The 17018-nt window shown below is 49.1% G+C and overlaps 1 protein-coding gene across 2 annotated transcripts in view; it reads right to left on the reverse strand.

The window, feature by feature from the left end:
- DHX36 (DEAH-box helicase 36) overlaps nt 1–17018 on the reverse strand; it is a 1119030-nt gene that overhangs the window by 677525 nt on the left and 424487 nt on the right. For both annotated transcript variants that reach the window (XM_069618410.1, XM_069618409.1), the window contains exon 14: nt 7472–7536. In XM_069618410.1, coding sequence (XP_069474511.1) covers nt 7472–7536 — 65 coding nt within the window. The remainder of the gene's footprint in view (nt 1–7471; nt 7537–17018) is intronic.

Here is a 17018-nt window from a genome sequence, read left to right on the forward strand (position 1 = left end):
AAAGAGGAAGGTTTTGAGGTGCTTCCGGAACCGGAGATGGTTCTCAAGTTTCAGGGGAACCATGGGACTGTTTTTCCACTCCCATGGTTTTCTGCGACTTGCTGATCCACCTCGCCTTTCGCAGTTAGGCTCATCTTCCTCGCTTTGCAGATTTAAAATGTGTTCGCCTTCCTCGCATGTGGTTATTCTGTGATTCCGTCCCTCCCATGTGAATAGAAGGCCGAATGGGAACGTCCATTTGTATTTTATCTTTTTTGTTGCCAGGAATTGCACCACTGGTCCCATGCGCTTCCTTTTTTGGAGTGTTTGCGCTAAGTCCTGGTATAGATACACTTCATCTGCATTGATTCACTTGCCCTGCTTGCCACGCTTTCCGGAGGATTAGTTCTTTCAGGGTGTAGGTGGTCATGGCTATTAGCATGTCTCTTGGGCGGGCGCCAGGCTCCCCTTCCCTCCTTGGTCTTACTCGATGGATACAGCCCATTTGTATTTGTTCCTCCTTGTCCACCGCTAGAATGTCTGCAAATAGTGGTTGGACTGTGTCTTTCAAATCTTTCTCCTATACTGCTGCTGATAGATTTATTTTAGGTATATTGCCTGCCTTAATCGATTTTCCAGGTCCTTGCATTGGAGTTCGAGGTTTTGTGCCAAGTGTTCCACTGTATCTTTTTTTGTGCGTCTTCTTCCATGTTCTGGACTATTCTTTCTAATGTGTCCGTTCACTCCTCTAATTTGGCCACATCTATGTATTTCCTGCAGCAACTGCTTCATTTCGACTTTCAGCCTGTCAAATTGAGATTGGAAGGATGACATGAATTGATTCTGAAATTCTCTGAACCAGCCCTGCAGGTCTTCTTTGTTTGCCATTGTTCCTTTTTCACTTCTTGCCGGTGTGTGGGACGGTTTTGGGTGTATCCACTTTCCTGGGGGCTATCTTGTTACCAGTCTTCCACAGCTGCCTTAAATTTGAATCTTGCCTTCCCTGAGGGCTCTGTTGAGTTGATGCCACTGCCTTTGCTCTTGTCTTTGACATGTGGGTGTTGGCGGAGCCTCTCGCGATGTGTCCTGTTTTCCTGGCTGAAAGCGAGGCTTCTGCCACACTCTCTCACTGTTCTTGGTGTACCTTGGGCTCCTGTTTGTGTTACAATATGTCTTTTACTTGCTTGGAGGAGCTCTTCTCATCCCCGGGTCCTCTCTGCTGTTTCTGGTGCAGGATCGCCCCTCTCGTGTTCCTTTGTTCCCCCTTGCTATTGGGTGCCTTGGGGGGTAGGAGTTTGTCGCCCCTTTGCTTCACTTGTTGATCCCCTTATGGGGCATTGTGGGTTTTGCCCCTTTCTTCTCCCGCTGCTCTGGCTGGGCTCCTTGAGGTGGCTTGTAGCTTGTCTCATTAATTTCCCTCTTCCGTATGTGGGTCAATCTTCCTTGACACTTCTGCTGCTTGCTTCTGCCCACTCGGAGGCTATTCCTTCAGCTCCTTACTGCTTTGCCCCCTCTTATTGATGCTTCCGTTGAGCTTTACCCTTGGGAGGGTGTTTGCTGGTTCTCGCCCCCCCCCCACTCATGTTTTGGGGTCACTGTTCCCCTGTCTCTGCTCCCCTTTTCTTCTTGCTCACTTTGCGGGGTTTGGTGGGCCTCTCCAGCCCCTCAGTCTCCACCCCCTTGTCGTTCCTTCTGCTAGTTGTTGTTGCCCCCCTTTATCTTGGGCCTCCAGGTTTTATATGCCTAGCTGTTGTTCCCACGCGTCTCGCAGTGTTCATTGTTGTTCCCCCACTCCTCCTCTCTCGGAGCGGCACTTTTCGTCATCCTCCGAAGTCACTGTGTGCGCTGCTGGTGGGGGTGCCTCCTCTGTCCCTTTGTTGGTTTCCTTTGTATGGCCTCCCTGGCTTTTTCTCCAGCCCGCCCGGATAGTCTCCTCACCTGCTCTGGTCTTCCACCGGAGGTGGGGGGGAGGGGCGAGGAGGCACTCCACCACGTGCACCAGTCCCGCCTATTGCGTTGATGTCGCCTCTGCGGTCTGGTTCGTGCTACGTTGGGGAGGGTGAAAGGGGGACTTCTCTGCTCAGCTTCCTCCGCAGCTCCGAGGGTTCCCTCGCCTCAGTCCGCTCCGTCTGTCTTGCTCGCCCAACTCCTCCTCGACTACACGGCCTGATGCGGCCTGACCTTGCTTCCTCCTTGTCTCACTGCGGCCTCCTCCCGCGACTTCCTTTCTTCACTGAGATGCCTTCGGTGGTCTTGATCTCCGGTGGGTGGCTTCAGTTTCCCTGCTAGATTGTGGAGATATGTTTTGATGCGGTCTGGTGGGGAGAGACGCTCACGCGCTTCCTGCTCTGCCAGCTGCCATCTTGGAATCTCTGTTCTTTTTTTAATACTGGTTATACCTTCAGTACTCATTTCCCCCCGATAGATTTATATGTGTGACTAAAAAAGAATAAATGTTTTCAGTCCATCAGTGTGGTGTATTTTCTAGAGATGTGTGAGGACTAATTGAACCTTTGTGTCGACCTGCTACCTCAACCCAAGAGTTGAGCCTTGTTGCTTCACCCACATTACTTACCTTTAAGAAAGGTTGGGTTCCCTTTCTCGTCAGGTGTTGTTTTTGCCTAATGAGGCCAGTGGTTGTAGTTGCCACTACAGAGGGTGGTACAAAAACTGCCTCAATGGCGAAGATGTCACAGATATTAGGCTGAAACTCTTCGGACTGCTCTGAGGCAGAGTAACTAATGGGGAATGGTGCCCAATAAAGTGGCGATTCCTCTGAAAGGTTATCTTCCCTGGAGTGGGAGTGATGACCCTTCTTTGAGCTAGGTGAAGAAGAGAGGCACTTGACACTAGGAGAGCAAAATCAATGTGCCCTTTTCTCAAAGGACCTCCCTTTCTCCAGTTGATCCAAAAGCTATCGGGCACTTTTTGAAGAAGGATTCAACAATGGTGAATTCAACAGCATCTTCGCACTGTCTTTGTGGAGGAAGGTGTAGAGCTTTGGGGCATCCTCGCAGAGAGCATTGGCGTGCATGGATTGGCAAGATCCGCAATCCTCCATGTTGGGTTCTTCCCTGAGACAGTAGAGGCACACCTTATGGAGTTCCGAAACAGACTTTGGTCTCCCACAGTCCCTGCAGGAGTTGAAGCGCGAGGCCAGGAAAACATTTTCCAGGAGCAACATGGCATTCCAAGGGGCAATCTAAGTGTGCAAAAAAAAAATGTACTGAGGTCACGGTTTATGTACTGCCAGGGATGTCATGTCTGGTGTCATGGGTACCATAAAGACTGAAAACGTTCCAAGACAACTGGTGCAGGAGAAGATGGATATAAAACGAGGAATATGTCAGAGAAAGGAATCCATAAAAAATGCTGTTTAAAAACTGGTAATTTGTGATCATACCACATGGTGAGTGATAACCCATAGAACCTACGTAACCACTCAGGGAATCCAATGGTTTGAAATGTGAATGGCTGACGAAAGGACCTCCAAAAGATGGTGCAGCATTTTTAACAGTACAAAAATGATGTACTGGGCCAGCAATTTGGTTCTGCTTGTCAGAGGTCCAGCACATTAGTATGAAATCCTGTTTTCTACAACATTAAACTAGTACACTTGTCCTGAATGTGCTGGAGTAAATTCTACAAAGCCCTCCGTGCAAGAATATAAACAAGTGAAAAACCAATTGACAAATTCGGACTACAGAGAAAATAGGCAATGTAAGATTAAGCAGCTGTTGAAGAGTTGAACCGGACACCAAGGGTACAGTTTGTAAATCCTTTATTAAAAGTGTTTGGGTTGGTTTAACACCTAGCTTGCCCTATACAACTACGGTGGGGGTTTCCCTACCTAATTAAACTAAGGAAAGTCTGTCTGTCAAAATCAAATGTCTGTGTGTCAAAATCAAATGTCTGTGTCAAAATCCTATGCTTGCCCTCTCATCTAATACTAAACATAGTTTAGGGATATCAGTAACCAAATAAACAGTGTTCAAACTAAAGTTCCGAGCTTCATCCAGCTCCTGGTTTGCTCTTGGCCCTCTTTCCAAGTTCGAGACAGTTCCAACAAAAGTATCTTAGGGTTCCCTTCCCCAAGGTTCAAGATACAGTTCCACAAGAGCTTAAAAGTATTCTTCCCAAGCTCAAACACTGGTTTTTCCAAATACAATGTTCAACTTGTTCCCAATCTTCAACAAGAGCTTAGGGTTACATTCCCCAAGCGTAATGTACTTAATCCTTAAAGCTCAACATTCAATTGGTTCACAACATTCAAATAGATGCTCAGGGGTTCCCTACCCCAAGCTCGAAGCACTTCTTCTGAAAACCACAATATCCCAATAGAGTTCAGGGTTCCCTTCCCCAAGTTCAAAAAGTACTTCTGCTCAAGGTACACTGTTCAATGAGTAATTAAAAAACTCAGACCAGGGAGTTTAGGACAAAATTGAATGCCGGAATTGTGGTTTCATTTGAGCAAGACGTTCCTTGTTTGAGGGAGCCGGTCTGTGCTTGCAATGGATCTGGTGAGGCAGCCAAGACGCTATCTTCTTTTTGGGTGTCATCATCCTCAGTCTCACTATTCACTCTTTCCCTTCCCTGACCTATTGAGGTGCCTTTTGGCGTTGATCGTTGAGGGCCTCTCTGGTGGGTTGATGATTCCTTGATGATCGACTGGTTCTCCAAGCTTGCCTCATCCTGATCAGTTGGTATACACGCCATGTGCAAGGGATCCTGGTCGGCATACCTTTGGGTTTCGTTTTATGGAAGTGATCATCAATTTTCTTTTGTATTTTTTTGGTGGTGACTGTATACTCTAGTCCTTGCTTCCAGGATTGAATTATCGGATGATTCGCCGTATCTCCTGCCCTGGCACGTGATGGGGTCAGTGGGGGGCTCAGGTTAGTGTGCATTTGTGCCTGGATTTGAATTGGCTGGCCCTCTTCCACTCCTTCAGTAGGCTCAACTACCCCATCTTTCTGATTTGCCTCTGTCTCTTGCGGTTCTTTGTCCTCTGAGATCTCCTGATGCTCCGAGTAGGACCCATCCCACTCTGAGCACCTGAGATCGTCCTTTGTCAGTGTGCTTCGAAGTTTCATTTTTGTTGTTTTTGTCTCTTTCCCTTGATGTATTATTTTTCTTTTTGGTTGATTTTCCAGTTTTTTTTAATTATATTTTTTTTCTCCATGATATGAGTTTCACCTTTTCCTTCCTTTTTGCTTCCCTAGTCGAGGATAACTTTAATTTTAGCCCCTGTTTACACGCCGCCCTTCGGGCTAGGGATTTTTGCCTTAGGAGTGGTTTCAACTTCTAGGGGCCATTATCCTCAATTTCTTACTGATTCTTGTTTTAATAATACTAGACAGCCGATGAACAGGTGGAAGGCTTTGTAATCTTTAACTTCTCCACTGGGCTATTCCAAATGTCCGCAGCCAAGTGGAGTAACCTTGCATCTCCCCTCAATTTAATTGGGGGCTATGGGAATTGAAGGTGAATGGAGGGAGAAGGGGGCACTGTCCTTACCTTCCTTTAACGTTCCTCAGAGTTCCCACTCCTCTGTCTCAGTAGCAGGATAGCTTCAGTCTGCCTTTAGCAAACAGACTTACGGCTCCTCTCACTATTTGCCTGTGTTGTAGCTCAAACGCCTCAGGAAAGTGCCGTACGCCACACGCCCAGCACAAACAGCCAAAAAACAGCCTCAGACCTTGTCTTTTCCACCGCGACGGGTTTCACCCTGTACACTGTTCAATTGATTCATAGTATTCAAACAGGAACGCAGGGTTCCCTTCCCCAAGCTTAGAGTGCTCACTATTTAAAGCACAAAGTTAAATTGGTGTTTGAGAACTTCTTAGTCTTCAATTTCTTTTAACCCTTTCCTTCGGGTTGGGGCTTTCGGGTCGAGGCATAGTTAACAGGCCGAACGGTCCACCCACTACAGGTCACGCATCATTTGTCCTTGGCTTCACATTTGCCTTCTTATTTTCCCAAGCTTTGTTTATAAGTGTCAGGCGATTCGCTTTTTTAATCACCCCTTTCCAATGTATTCTATTTTGCAGGCTTTCAAGATTAGCCTCTTTTCCTTAACCCTTGGTCTCGCAGCATTATCATTGGGGTTTTGCTCCCACTTGACAGCTCTGCTTTCTGCTGCTCACCAAGTCTCTTTCAAGTTCATTCTTTCATTATTCCTGTTTCAGAGGCTTTTGAAAAAACTTACTGTTTGTACGCGACCACTCCAATACAAAGTAATTCACTTAAGCTTTCATACGCTTGCGCACTGGGTTTCTCGTATCACTTGAAACTCACCAGTCGCGTTGCAGCTTCCCACCTATTCTCTGCTCACAGAATGCATTGCGGTTGAGGTCAGGGTCTCACCTCCTGCCCCTCAGACACTCCTAGGCTGGTTCCTTCGCCCAGGTGAACAAGCACTTCACAGACACAACAAATGAACCGACAATCTCCACAGCTCCCTGGAGACATGGCTCCTTCGCACCGCTGCCGCAGACTGGCTCACTCTGCACGTCCTTAGTATCTGGTTGCTCCGTCCTCCACGGGTACTCTTCAGGCTGGACTGGCTTCTCTGCTGCTCTCTCCTGACAACCTCCAATTTCTTCTAGATGCTCCACCTTTCATAAACCCGACCCCGGTTAAGGGGCTTCAGGTGTGAGTCCTTAGTCTCTCTTGCCTGGTCATAATTAATACAATGAATCGGACATGCCTGACCTCCTCTGTAGGCTTCAAAGTCACTCTTCTCTGTCCCAGTACTAGAGGGGTGTTTTACTATAGGAAGTGCCCATTCCTCTTTGACGCTTCTTCCTCTTCTCAGTACTTTGTGGGAACTGATGGGGGGGAGGAAATAGGGCATGAGTGGAAATAGCCCATGAAGGCTGAGGGAACGGATGGTAAGTCAGTGTTAGGGAAGGGGGATACCATGTCTCGCCGTCCGGCAACCTCTACCCAATCTCCAAGGACCCTCCACTCCAGTGATCCTCCCTCGCTTGTCCGCCCCAGGGTCGCGATCCAAAAGTGATGGCCCTTCCTCAGTCACCTAAGCAGAAGATCCCAGGGAGTGGTTGTGAATGTGCCTTCTGGTTCCTCACACAGCTAAGAAAAGTCTGGCCGAGGATATAAACCCAGAAACTTAGAGGCATACATCTACTCAAAAGTGCCATAGAAAACATACAAGGATAAATAAAGAAAGAAAAGGCAAGGGACCTAGGGACCAAACACATGAAAAAATAAATAAAATCCTTCTACTGATAATAAAAATAAACACCATGCAAGTTCCAATGACAAAGCAAAAGGAACATTTGTTAGCGATAGGGGCAGTGCAGATCTACAAGCATTTAAGGATAAACAATAGCTTAAAAGGTTTCCAGTTCAACTATAGTGCTGAACCAACTTTTAATGCACTCGGAATTGGATAGAACTGAAAATAATGGGGACCCAAGTATTTGTTGTATTCACAGATCAATGATAAGCAATTTATCTAAATGTTTACCTGGTCTCTGCAATGTTGGTGGCAATAACTATTTTTCGAACTCCTGGCGGAGTCTTTTTAAAAACCTGTAAGCACATAAAACCACTGATTAATGTTGGCAAAAGAACCCATGTGCAAACACAATCTTTAATTAGGCAAGAATGTCTTCAGTGACATGCCATACTGGATAGAATGGTCCACTGTCAAAGTTAATACGCATGACCATAACGATATTAACAATATTTAACAAGGGCAGCCAGTATTTACCACCCAGGTAAACTGCCAATCAAGGCATAATTAGCATTAAGTACCTCAGCATAACGTCCTGAGTGCTAATGTGTAATTCTTATTTGACAGAAATGATATACTCAACAAAGCGTGGTTAACACAAGCCTTTGCCAGACAAGAATCAATGGCAGGAACATCCATCACAAAGAACATTACAGAGAGGTAAGAAATGTGTTCTTCGAATGGATTCTTTCCTGCCACAGATTCCTCATTTATAACAGACTCCCAAAGCAGTATGTAAATTAACAGTTACTCACCGTAGTGACTAACGTACTCTTAGTCCATAGTCCCCTTTCCTCCATACTGCATGGGCGTCCCTCGCTAGGGACAGGAGCTGGAACCTTTTTCAGCAGGAAATCATCATCTTCTCCTTCAAATTTAGAGGTGCACGGGGGCACGGCCCTGGGAGCATGCGCTGCCTGACTCAGCCCACCGGTGCTACTCCTCAGTCCCCATTGACGCATCAACAATATATAACGTTGCCTAATGACACCAGTATTATTAGGGGGATGATGGTGGTACGTATGGAGGAAAGGGGACTATGGACTAAGAGTACGTTAGTCACTACGGTGAGTAACTTAATTATTCGTACGTCCCGTCCCCTTTCCTCGATACTGTATGGGCGATAACAACTGAATGCAGCCCTAGGGTGGAGGGGAGACCCTCCTTAAGCAAACAGGTTTCTTAGAAACGCCTGCCCAAAAGCCGCGCCTGACCTAGAGGCAGCGTCTAGACAGTAGTGCTTGCAGAAAACCGGAGGGGTGGCCCAGGTGGCCGCCCTACTGATGACTTGCCACGGTACTTGCCGTTGGAACACAATGGCAGTGGCTTTTACTCCGACAGAATGGGCATGCAAATTGGCCGGAACTGGTCTGTGCTGCCCCTCATAGGCCTCCTTGATGCCCACACCATCCAACCTTGCGATGGAGGACTTGGAGCCTGATAACCTTGCCTTGAACCACCAAAGGAGACAAAGAGGACATCTGAATTGCGGAATTCCTTGGTCCTGTCCAGGTAGTACTTCAGAGCGGGTTTGATATCCATTTGATGCAATACCCCCTGAGGCTCATCCATGGGGTCGACGAAGAAGGTAGGTAATACAATCCCCTCGTTCAGATGGAAGGCGGATTAGACCTTGGGTAGGAACGCCGGATGCATCCTGATGACCACCTTATCCTTGTGAAAAGTGGTGTAGGGCTCTGATGCCCCAAGGGCCTGGATTTCGCTGACTCTGCAAGCAGAGGCGAGGCCCACGAGCAGGGCTATATCTTTAGAGTGACGAGCCTGATGTCCCCGTTCCCATTGGCTTGAAAGGTTTGTGCGCAATGGCACCTAACACTACACTGAGGTCCCACACAGGGTGTTGCTTCTTTATAGGCGGGTAGAGTCTGTGGAGGCCCGCCAGATGCCGCTTGATCACCGGGTTGGAGGAAGAGAGACCCTCTTCCGTATTCCTGTAGGCACCTATGGCTGCCAGATAAGTGCAGCCTGTATGAACCTGCACTCCGGAGTGGGCGAGGTGTGCCGAGAAGGAGAGTACATCATCCAATGAGCACTTAAGGGGGTCAATCTCCTTACAGTTGTCCCAATGACCGAATCTAGACCATTTTCTCTTATTATTATTCTTCTTCTCTTATTGGCTCCTGGTAGCGTATGCCATCATGTAGTTCCACTGTATCTGGAATGCATTGCCCACGGGAGTCGGGGCCCTGTTCTTGCGTCAGGAGGCAAACTGCTGGCATTTCTTGTTGTCTTGGGAGGCAAACAGATCCACTTGGTGGTGCCCCCACCTGAGGAAGATCTCCTTCAGTACCAGGTTCAATTGCCACTCGTAATTGTCCACCCCCAATCTGCTGAGCCTTTCCGCCACCAGGTTGGATTCCCACGGGAAGTGGACAGCCATGAGGTAGATGTCGTTCTCCAGAGTCCATTCCCACATGCTGACAACGAGGTTGCATTGTGGAGGGGACCTGGTACCCCCCTGCTTGTTGACATAGTACATGCTGCTGGAGTTGTCGTCTGTATAAACACTGTCTTGCCCTCTATGAGAGGGAGGAAGGTCTTGAGGGCCAGCCATATGGCCTTCATCTCTAGCCAGTTGATGTGGGACTCCTGCCGAGTCCAGACCCCATGGACGTTGTGGTTTTCCAGGGGCAGGAGTCCCCAGCCTTCTAGGGAAGAGCCAGTCGTAACTGTGAACTGAGGGGCCAGCTGCCCGAGGGCTTGCTCTGCATCAGGCTGAAGTCCTGGACCACCGTCGGAGGTCCGAGAGGCGAAAGGGAGGAATGTTAACTGGCTCCTCTTGGGAGCCCTTTTCCTGATTCCCTGAGGATGCAAACTGCAGCTGTGATCTACGCATCCTGCGTCTTGTGTAGGGCACTGCCAACAGGACCGCTGCCCTAAGCCCCTGCAGGTGTTGGTACCACCAGGCCGAGGACACGGGCCTGGAGAGGAAGTGAGCTCACCTGATGGCCGCAATATTATACTCTGAGGGAGAAGCTCTTACAGAGCTTGTGTCCCAGACGAGGCCCAAGAAGGTCAAGCTCTGCGTGGGCTGCAACTGAGACTGCTTGAGATTGATAGTGAGCGCCTGGTAGTGGAGTGTGTTCATCCTTGTGGAGGCAGAAAGCGGCCCAAGGGTAGCACCTTGTATTGGAAATGGAAGCCTGCGATCCTGCAGCATAGTAAGAAACACAGTGGCTGCCAAGACGGGATGTGCGGCTAAGCGTTCTTCCGATCCAGGGAGCACATCTAGTCTAACTATGAAGTTAAATGGAGAAGAGATGTGAAACTGCAGTTTTTTTAACTGTAATTTGAACAGATTGTTTTATTTGTTTTTAGTATTGGAAAAACTATACAGTGTAAATTGGCTTAAATTTCACAAATCCTGAAGAAGACGCAGATCAACACCTGGAAGAAGTAGCTAGATGTTGAATATTTAGGACACCTATAGTTTTTTTTTTAAACCTTTATTTTAATTCTGACAGGTACTTTACATAGATACATTACCACCACCGGGGTGGACACCAGGGTATAACACCAATATCACATTTTCATTCTCACATTTAGCTCAAAATATACATCACTTTATTGTAGTTTTCATTCTGTAGTCTCGTCGTCACTGTCTCGGGTGTGGTTAAGGTACGATCGCAATGCAGCCCATATGTCCTTAGGTCTACATACTGCAGTCACACTTTTCACATACTGCTCCTCACTCTCCTGGACGTACAGTAGGTCGCGTAGCCAAGTCTTGTGATTTGGGGCTGTTTTAGCTTTCCAGGATTGTAATATGTTCCTTTTGGCAACTGCTCCGGCAATAGCTACAAAGCGGCGGGTCTTTTCGGATGCCTTGCCTATGTCGCCCAACAAGTACTTCAGAGGGGTAGCCGGAATATTTATCCCGATGGCGTTGCTTACAACTCTGGCCACTTCTTCCTAGAAGGCTTTAACAGGAGGGCAGTTCCAATACATGTGAATGGAGTCTGCAGTACTTTACTTGCATTTAGGACAGGTTGTGTCACGGGTTGGGTCGAACTTGGCTGCCTTATGTGGTGTTATATGCGGCGGGTCTTTTCGGATGCCTTGCCTATGTCGCCCAACAAGTACTTCAGAGGGGTAGCCGGAATATTTATCCCGATGGCGTTGCTTACAACTCTGGCCACTTCTTCCTAGAAGGCTTTAACAGGAGGGCAGTTCCAATACATGTGAATGGAGTCTGCAGTACTTTACTTGCATTTAGGACAGGTTGTGTCACGGGTTGGGTCGAACTTGGCTGCCTTATGTGGTGTTATATGTAAGTGATTCAGGATTTTTAATTGTATTAGTCTGAAGTTGGAGGATTGTATTAGTCTGAAGTTGGAGTTAAGTGAGATAGATTTGGTATGTAGACAATACTTGGACCATTTGGTATCCTCAATGGCGATTCCAAGGTCAGGCTCCCATTTTTGTCTTATGCAGTTTTTGGATGGAGTATGTTCTTGGGCTGCTCTGTATAGACTGGGTAGCGTACCTGTACAACCATCTTGTGTCATAGTTGCCGATATAAATTGTTGAGGTTCGTGGGCGTCAGGGATTGTAGGCCATTTTCTTTTACATGCCGCTTTCAAGCGGTAGTATTGTAATGTCGTGATGAGCCCTGCGCCCACTTTATCCTGAACAACCTTTAGTGTGGCGAACTTGCCCTCCAGGTATAGATCCCCTAGTCTCATTTCCTTATCAGGGTCCCATTTCCTCTGCAGTGCAGTGTCGAATGTGGGTTCTAGATCCGGATAGTGCCATAAGGACACATTACGGCCAATACGGGTTCTCACATCCCACTCTTGAGAAAAGGGTGGACCAGGCTCTTACCGTCGTGGCCACTGAGTCTATTCCCTTGATATTCACTTTAGATTTTACAAACTGCATCACTTGTATGTTGGAGGGGGCTGCTGCAAACTTTTCGGTCCATACATGAGCGTGGGGTTCAGCTGTATCCGCCCAATATCTAGCAAAGTGTGCCTGTGCGGCATGAAAATATAAAGTATAGTCTGGGGCCGCCAGCCCTCCGGTTTCATACCTTTCGCACATCTTTTGCCAGTTGAGCCTTACTGATTTTCCTCCCCATACGAAGGTGGTAGATAGTTGTAGTTTTTGAAAGAAGTCCCTTCCCGGCCATATGGGCATTCCACAGAACAAGTACAGCAGTTTAGGGACCACAACCATTTTGCGCAGTACAACCTGTCCGTATAGGGATATTGGTAATGCACCCCATATGAGTTTTTGTTCCATAGTGTGTAGGTATGCCTCGTGATTGTTTATGTAGAAGGTCTGTCTATCTTTGGCCATTAGTATCCCCAGGTCGCGTGCAGAGGTGGGGGCCCACTTGAAACTCGCTGTCGCCTGTGATTGTGTCATAGTTGGTGTCAGCGGAATGATCTCTGACTTGGTCTGGTTTATCTTGTAGCCAGAGTAGGTTGAGAACGTGGTTATCTCCTGCATGATAGGGGGAAGGTGGGTCTCAGGGTGCCTGACATATCATCGTGTCATCGGCGTACAACGAAAGGAGCTGTGGGGACCCCCTGATGCGGATGCCCCTCCAGGTATGTTCATGCCTTACCTTGGCCGCCATCCCCTCTATCGTAAGGGCGAATATGAACGGGGATAATGGGCAGCCCTGTCGGGTGCCTCTAGAGGGATGATTTAGTGTTTGTCCTAACCACTGCAGTTGGTGTCTTATACAACACTCAGATGTATCCTATGAATGTCAGCCCAAACCCCATTTTGACCAGGATCGAAAACATAGTTCCATGAGACAGAGTCGAACGCTTTTTCGGCGTCTAGTGTGACTGCAGTCGCTTTGGCATTGGGGTCCAATTGTGATGTAATGCCGAAAAACCTCTGCAGGTTCATCGCAGTTGATCGAGTTGGGATAAATCCGACTGATCCGTGTATATTAGTTTATTCATGTATGGGATCAGGCGGTTCGCCATCGCCTTGGTGTATATTTTTGTGTCTGTGTTGATTAAAGATAGGGGGTGATAGGATGATGGGTCTGGGGGAGGGGATTGTGTGGTTTAGTACGACAGTTATTACTGTCTCTCTCATGGTGTGTTGTAGTATCCCTCCTTCAAGCGCCTCCTCCCATACTTCCAGTAGTCTAGGGGCCATCTCAGACTTGTATACTTTATAAAAGTCGACAGGGATACCGTTCGATCCCGGTGCCTTGTGTGCCTGTAGATCTGCTATGGCTTGCTCAATTTCTTCAGACGTCAATGGGAGGTCCAACAGTGCCCTCTCCTCTTCTCCTAAACTGGGCAACGGGATGGAGTCTATGTGTTAAGTTCTTCCGGGCCCACCATGTCAGCATTTGTGTATAGTGTGGAATAGAATTGTTTAAATACTTCATTAATTGCTTCCGGGGATGTCTGTACCGATCCTGGGGAGTCGCAGATGTTGGTAATTTGTCTTACTCCCTGTTCAGTTTTGATAAGGGACGCCATTCATTTGCTGGATTTGTTTCCCTCTCCGTATCTCCTTGCCCGCATAGGTTGTGAATTGTGATACAATTCTCTATCGGCCAAGCATTTGTATTTGTATTTGTCCATTTGAGCCTGAATTTTCATCAGGTGTTCTCTCCCTTCATTACCGGATTGTTGGATCTTGAGGTCTCTTTGTTCTCGTTCGGTCTGGGACAGTTCCTTTCTTATATCTCCTAGTATGCCATAGGATGTCCCCATCAGTTGGCCTCTTAGCCAAACTTTGAACGATTCCCATACCACCTGCAGGGACTGCACTGACCCTTCATTTCGAGCGAAGAAATCTTATTTCGGTTTGGAGGGGTTCTATTACTGATTCGTCTTTCAGCAGGTCCGGGGGCATGCACCAGTTTTGGGTTGCGCGCGTCGAACTCCTCGGCATCAGTTGCAGGAGGACCGGGGAGTGATCTGACATAGTACGTGGGAGGATCTCACACTGCTCCACCTCCGCGATCAGTTGGGGGGGAGGGGGGTGAGCATAGCCAGTAATCGATCCTGGAGCTGGACCCATGTGCCCCAGAGTAGTACTCCCTTAGTTTAGGATGTAATTCACGCCATGTATCCACCAGGGGTAGTGTGGTCATTGCTTGCCTCAATGTCGTTGCCGCTCTGGTGTGTTGTCTGCAGTTCCCCGTTGAGCGGTCTAGGCCCAGCTCCAGTATTAAAATGAGGTCTCCTCCCCAGATCACTGATGCAGAGCCCCCGGGTGACATCTGTTCTATGATTCGCAGGACGAACCCTGGGTTGTCCAGATTCGGGCCATATATATTTACCAGGATAATGTCTTTGTTATGCAGTTGCCCCCAAATGATCACATACCGACCCGCATCGTCTGCTATGGATTTGAGAATTTAGAAGTTTAGACGTTTATGCACCAGCGTGACTATACCTCTTGCATGTTCACCTGGTGTAGGTCCGCTTTAATAGATGCCATTGTGGTCCCCATGTCGTCAAGTTTAGAATTTACAGCCGCAAAGTCAGATTGGAGGGCTGTCATATATGGGTATGTTGGGTCATCTATCAGGCGCTGGGGCGTTGATTGGCTGGCTTGTGGTATCGCCTCGCCCCCCACCCTCCTGGGCATTATTCGTGTATGCATCCCTGGGGCCTTTTTTGTTTGCATTGCTGCCTCTTGGCATATCTTGTACGGTAGTTATGCAACGGCTGGGCCGCCAGGTTCCAGGAGTCTGTTAGCAGGCTTGTAGGGTTATTTTAGTGCGGGCAGTGTTCTATACTTCAGTGTTGTCTGGCACTAGCTTCGGTGAGTGGTGGCTGGCCTCTGGTCTTGTGAGGTGTACGCCAGTGGGCACGAACCCTGACTATCCCATGAGGTCGGACCTATGCTGCACCCTGTGGCTGGGCAGGTGAGCACTATCTCGCGGCCATCTACAAGTATGGCCAATCTCAGTGGTAGTTGGGAGTTAGTTGTGGCCCCCTATTGCAAGAATTTGGTGTAGCGGGCTTCAGTTCCAATCCCGGAGTGATCCACTTATCGCGTGGCTTGAGCGTTGATGATGGGGAGCTCACCCTCCACCCAGCAGGCCAGCCGCTCGCCCACAGCGCACACGGCGGCCGCCGGGGAGGGGAAGCCCATTCAGCCCGCTGCTCGCCAGTGGTCACCAGTACTATATTGGATTATTGCGGATGTCTCGGGGGAGAGGCCCCCCCCCTAGACCCAGCAGGCGGGGCCGCTCGCACTCAGCGATATATCGCTGAGAGATGTGATATGGGATACATTATTCACCGTAATCGTATTTCTGATGCTTGTATCTGCTTAGATTCACATGCTGTGCATAGGCCGACATCTAGTGGAAGCTGCGGAGTATTACAGTTTGTTTTTCGAAACTCGAAAATGGGCGTCGACAAAGGGCGTGCCAGTAATACTATCCCTAGTGTGAAGGCACGGAGGGGCACCCCCCGTTTTTTATTTTTTGAGGCTGTTGCGGAGGAGGGTGATTGGAAGAACCCCCCCTTTGTTGTCTCCTCCGACGCAGACTCAAAGAATGTCAGGGTTGTCTGGACCTCCGCCCCGGAACCCCCCAAACGCCCGCCCCTGTCGGAGCATGGCTGCGACTGGGTGAGGCCTTGGCCGTGGCCTTCGTAAGAAGAGATAAAGACCTTGTGGTGTGCAAGCTGCTCCATTTATCTAATTCCCCAGCCGTGGTGGAGTGGAAAAGGTTGCCATCCTCGAAGGGAAGGTCCAATATGCGTTTCCTGGACACCGGGATTAACTTGGTAGCCCGGGGCCAGGCCGTCCTTCTCGTGTCCACCTTGTTGGCAAGGACAACTACCTCTTTCTACAACGGGATCTCAGTTTCTGGAAGGGGGTCTTAAGGTGAGAACTTCTGCTAAGACCTCCTCCTGGGACTGCTCTACCTGGGAGGAAGGCCCAAATACTCTGCCAAACCCGAGAGGCGATTGTCGAAAGCCCCGGCTGAAGATGCCGTGCAGGGTCCTCATCCGTGTTCACCAGGCTCGAGGGGTCCAGAGCTGGCGGAGGAGTGCTGGGCGCCGTGGGTTACAGATTTGAAGCCAGAGCCGGCGGCTAATGCGTAGGCTAGTGTGGACCCGCCTGTAGTGTGAGAGGCAGGGAATTCGGAATCTGAAGAGCCGGTTGGGGCAGCGGTGTCTGCGCTGGGGCCGTGACACTAGAGCCATCGGATGAATGACTATGGGTGCAGGGGCGAGTCCTGAAGGAGCATGTCCCTGACGGCACTCCGGAGGATGCACCACCCTGGGGAGTTTGCCTCAGCCCCAGGAACACTTCAACAAACCGGTCCTCAGAGGGTGTAGACGCAGCAGGATATCGGCGGAGTGGCCAAGGGCATCTGGGGCCGGGGCACGCTCTGCCTGGAGTGCAGGGGAAATCTGCCCTGTGCTGATGATGGATAGACTGTAGGCCACACACTTGGTTGAGGCCACACACCTGGTTGACGCCAGTCTCCCCTAGTGACTCTTTCCTCCACCGCCTCCGTAAGAGGGGGTATCAGGCGAGCGGCCAGCTTGTCTGGCGCGGCAGCCATCTTGTCAAGTTGAATGACACGTGCACAAGTCGTGGTGTCAGGCTCTTTGGACCCAGCCCCGCACAAGATGATTGGTGTTGGAACAAAAGGCCTATCCTGCACCTCAGGCCGTGACATGGAAGGCATATTGCCCTCGGCAGAGCTTCTGGTAGTGCTGCGTGAAGGCGCCCCCTTGGACATGATGCTGGTACTAGGGTGTTGCCCCTCTGGAGTAACACCGGTAAAAGAACCTTGCATTCCCTC

Source organism: Ambystoma mexicanum, chromosome 10 (genome assembly GCF_040938575.1).
Source record: "Ambystoma mexicanum isolate Mex_15411 chromosome 10, UKY_AmexF1_1, whole genome shotgun sequence".
In the NCBI taxonomy this organism is placed as follows: Eukaryota; Metazoa; Chordata; class Amphibia; order Caudata; family Ambystomatidae; genus Ambystoma; species Ambystoma mexicanum.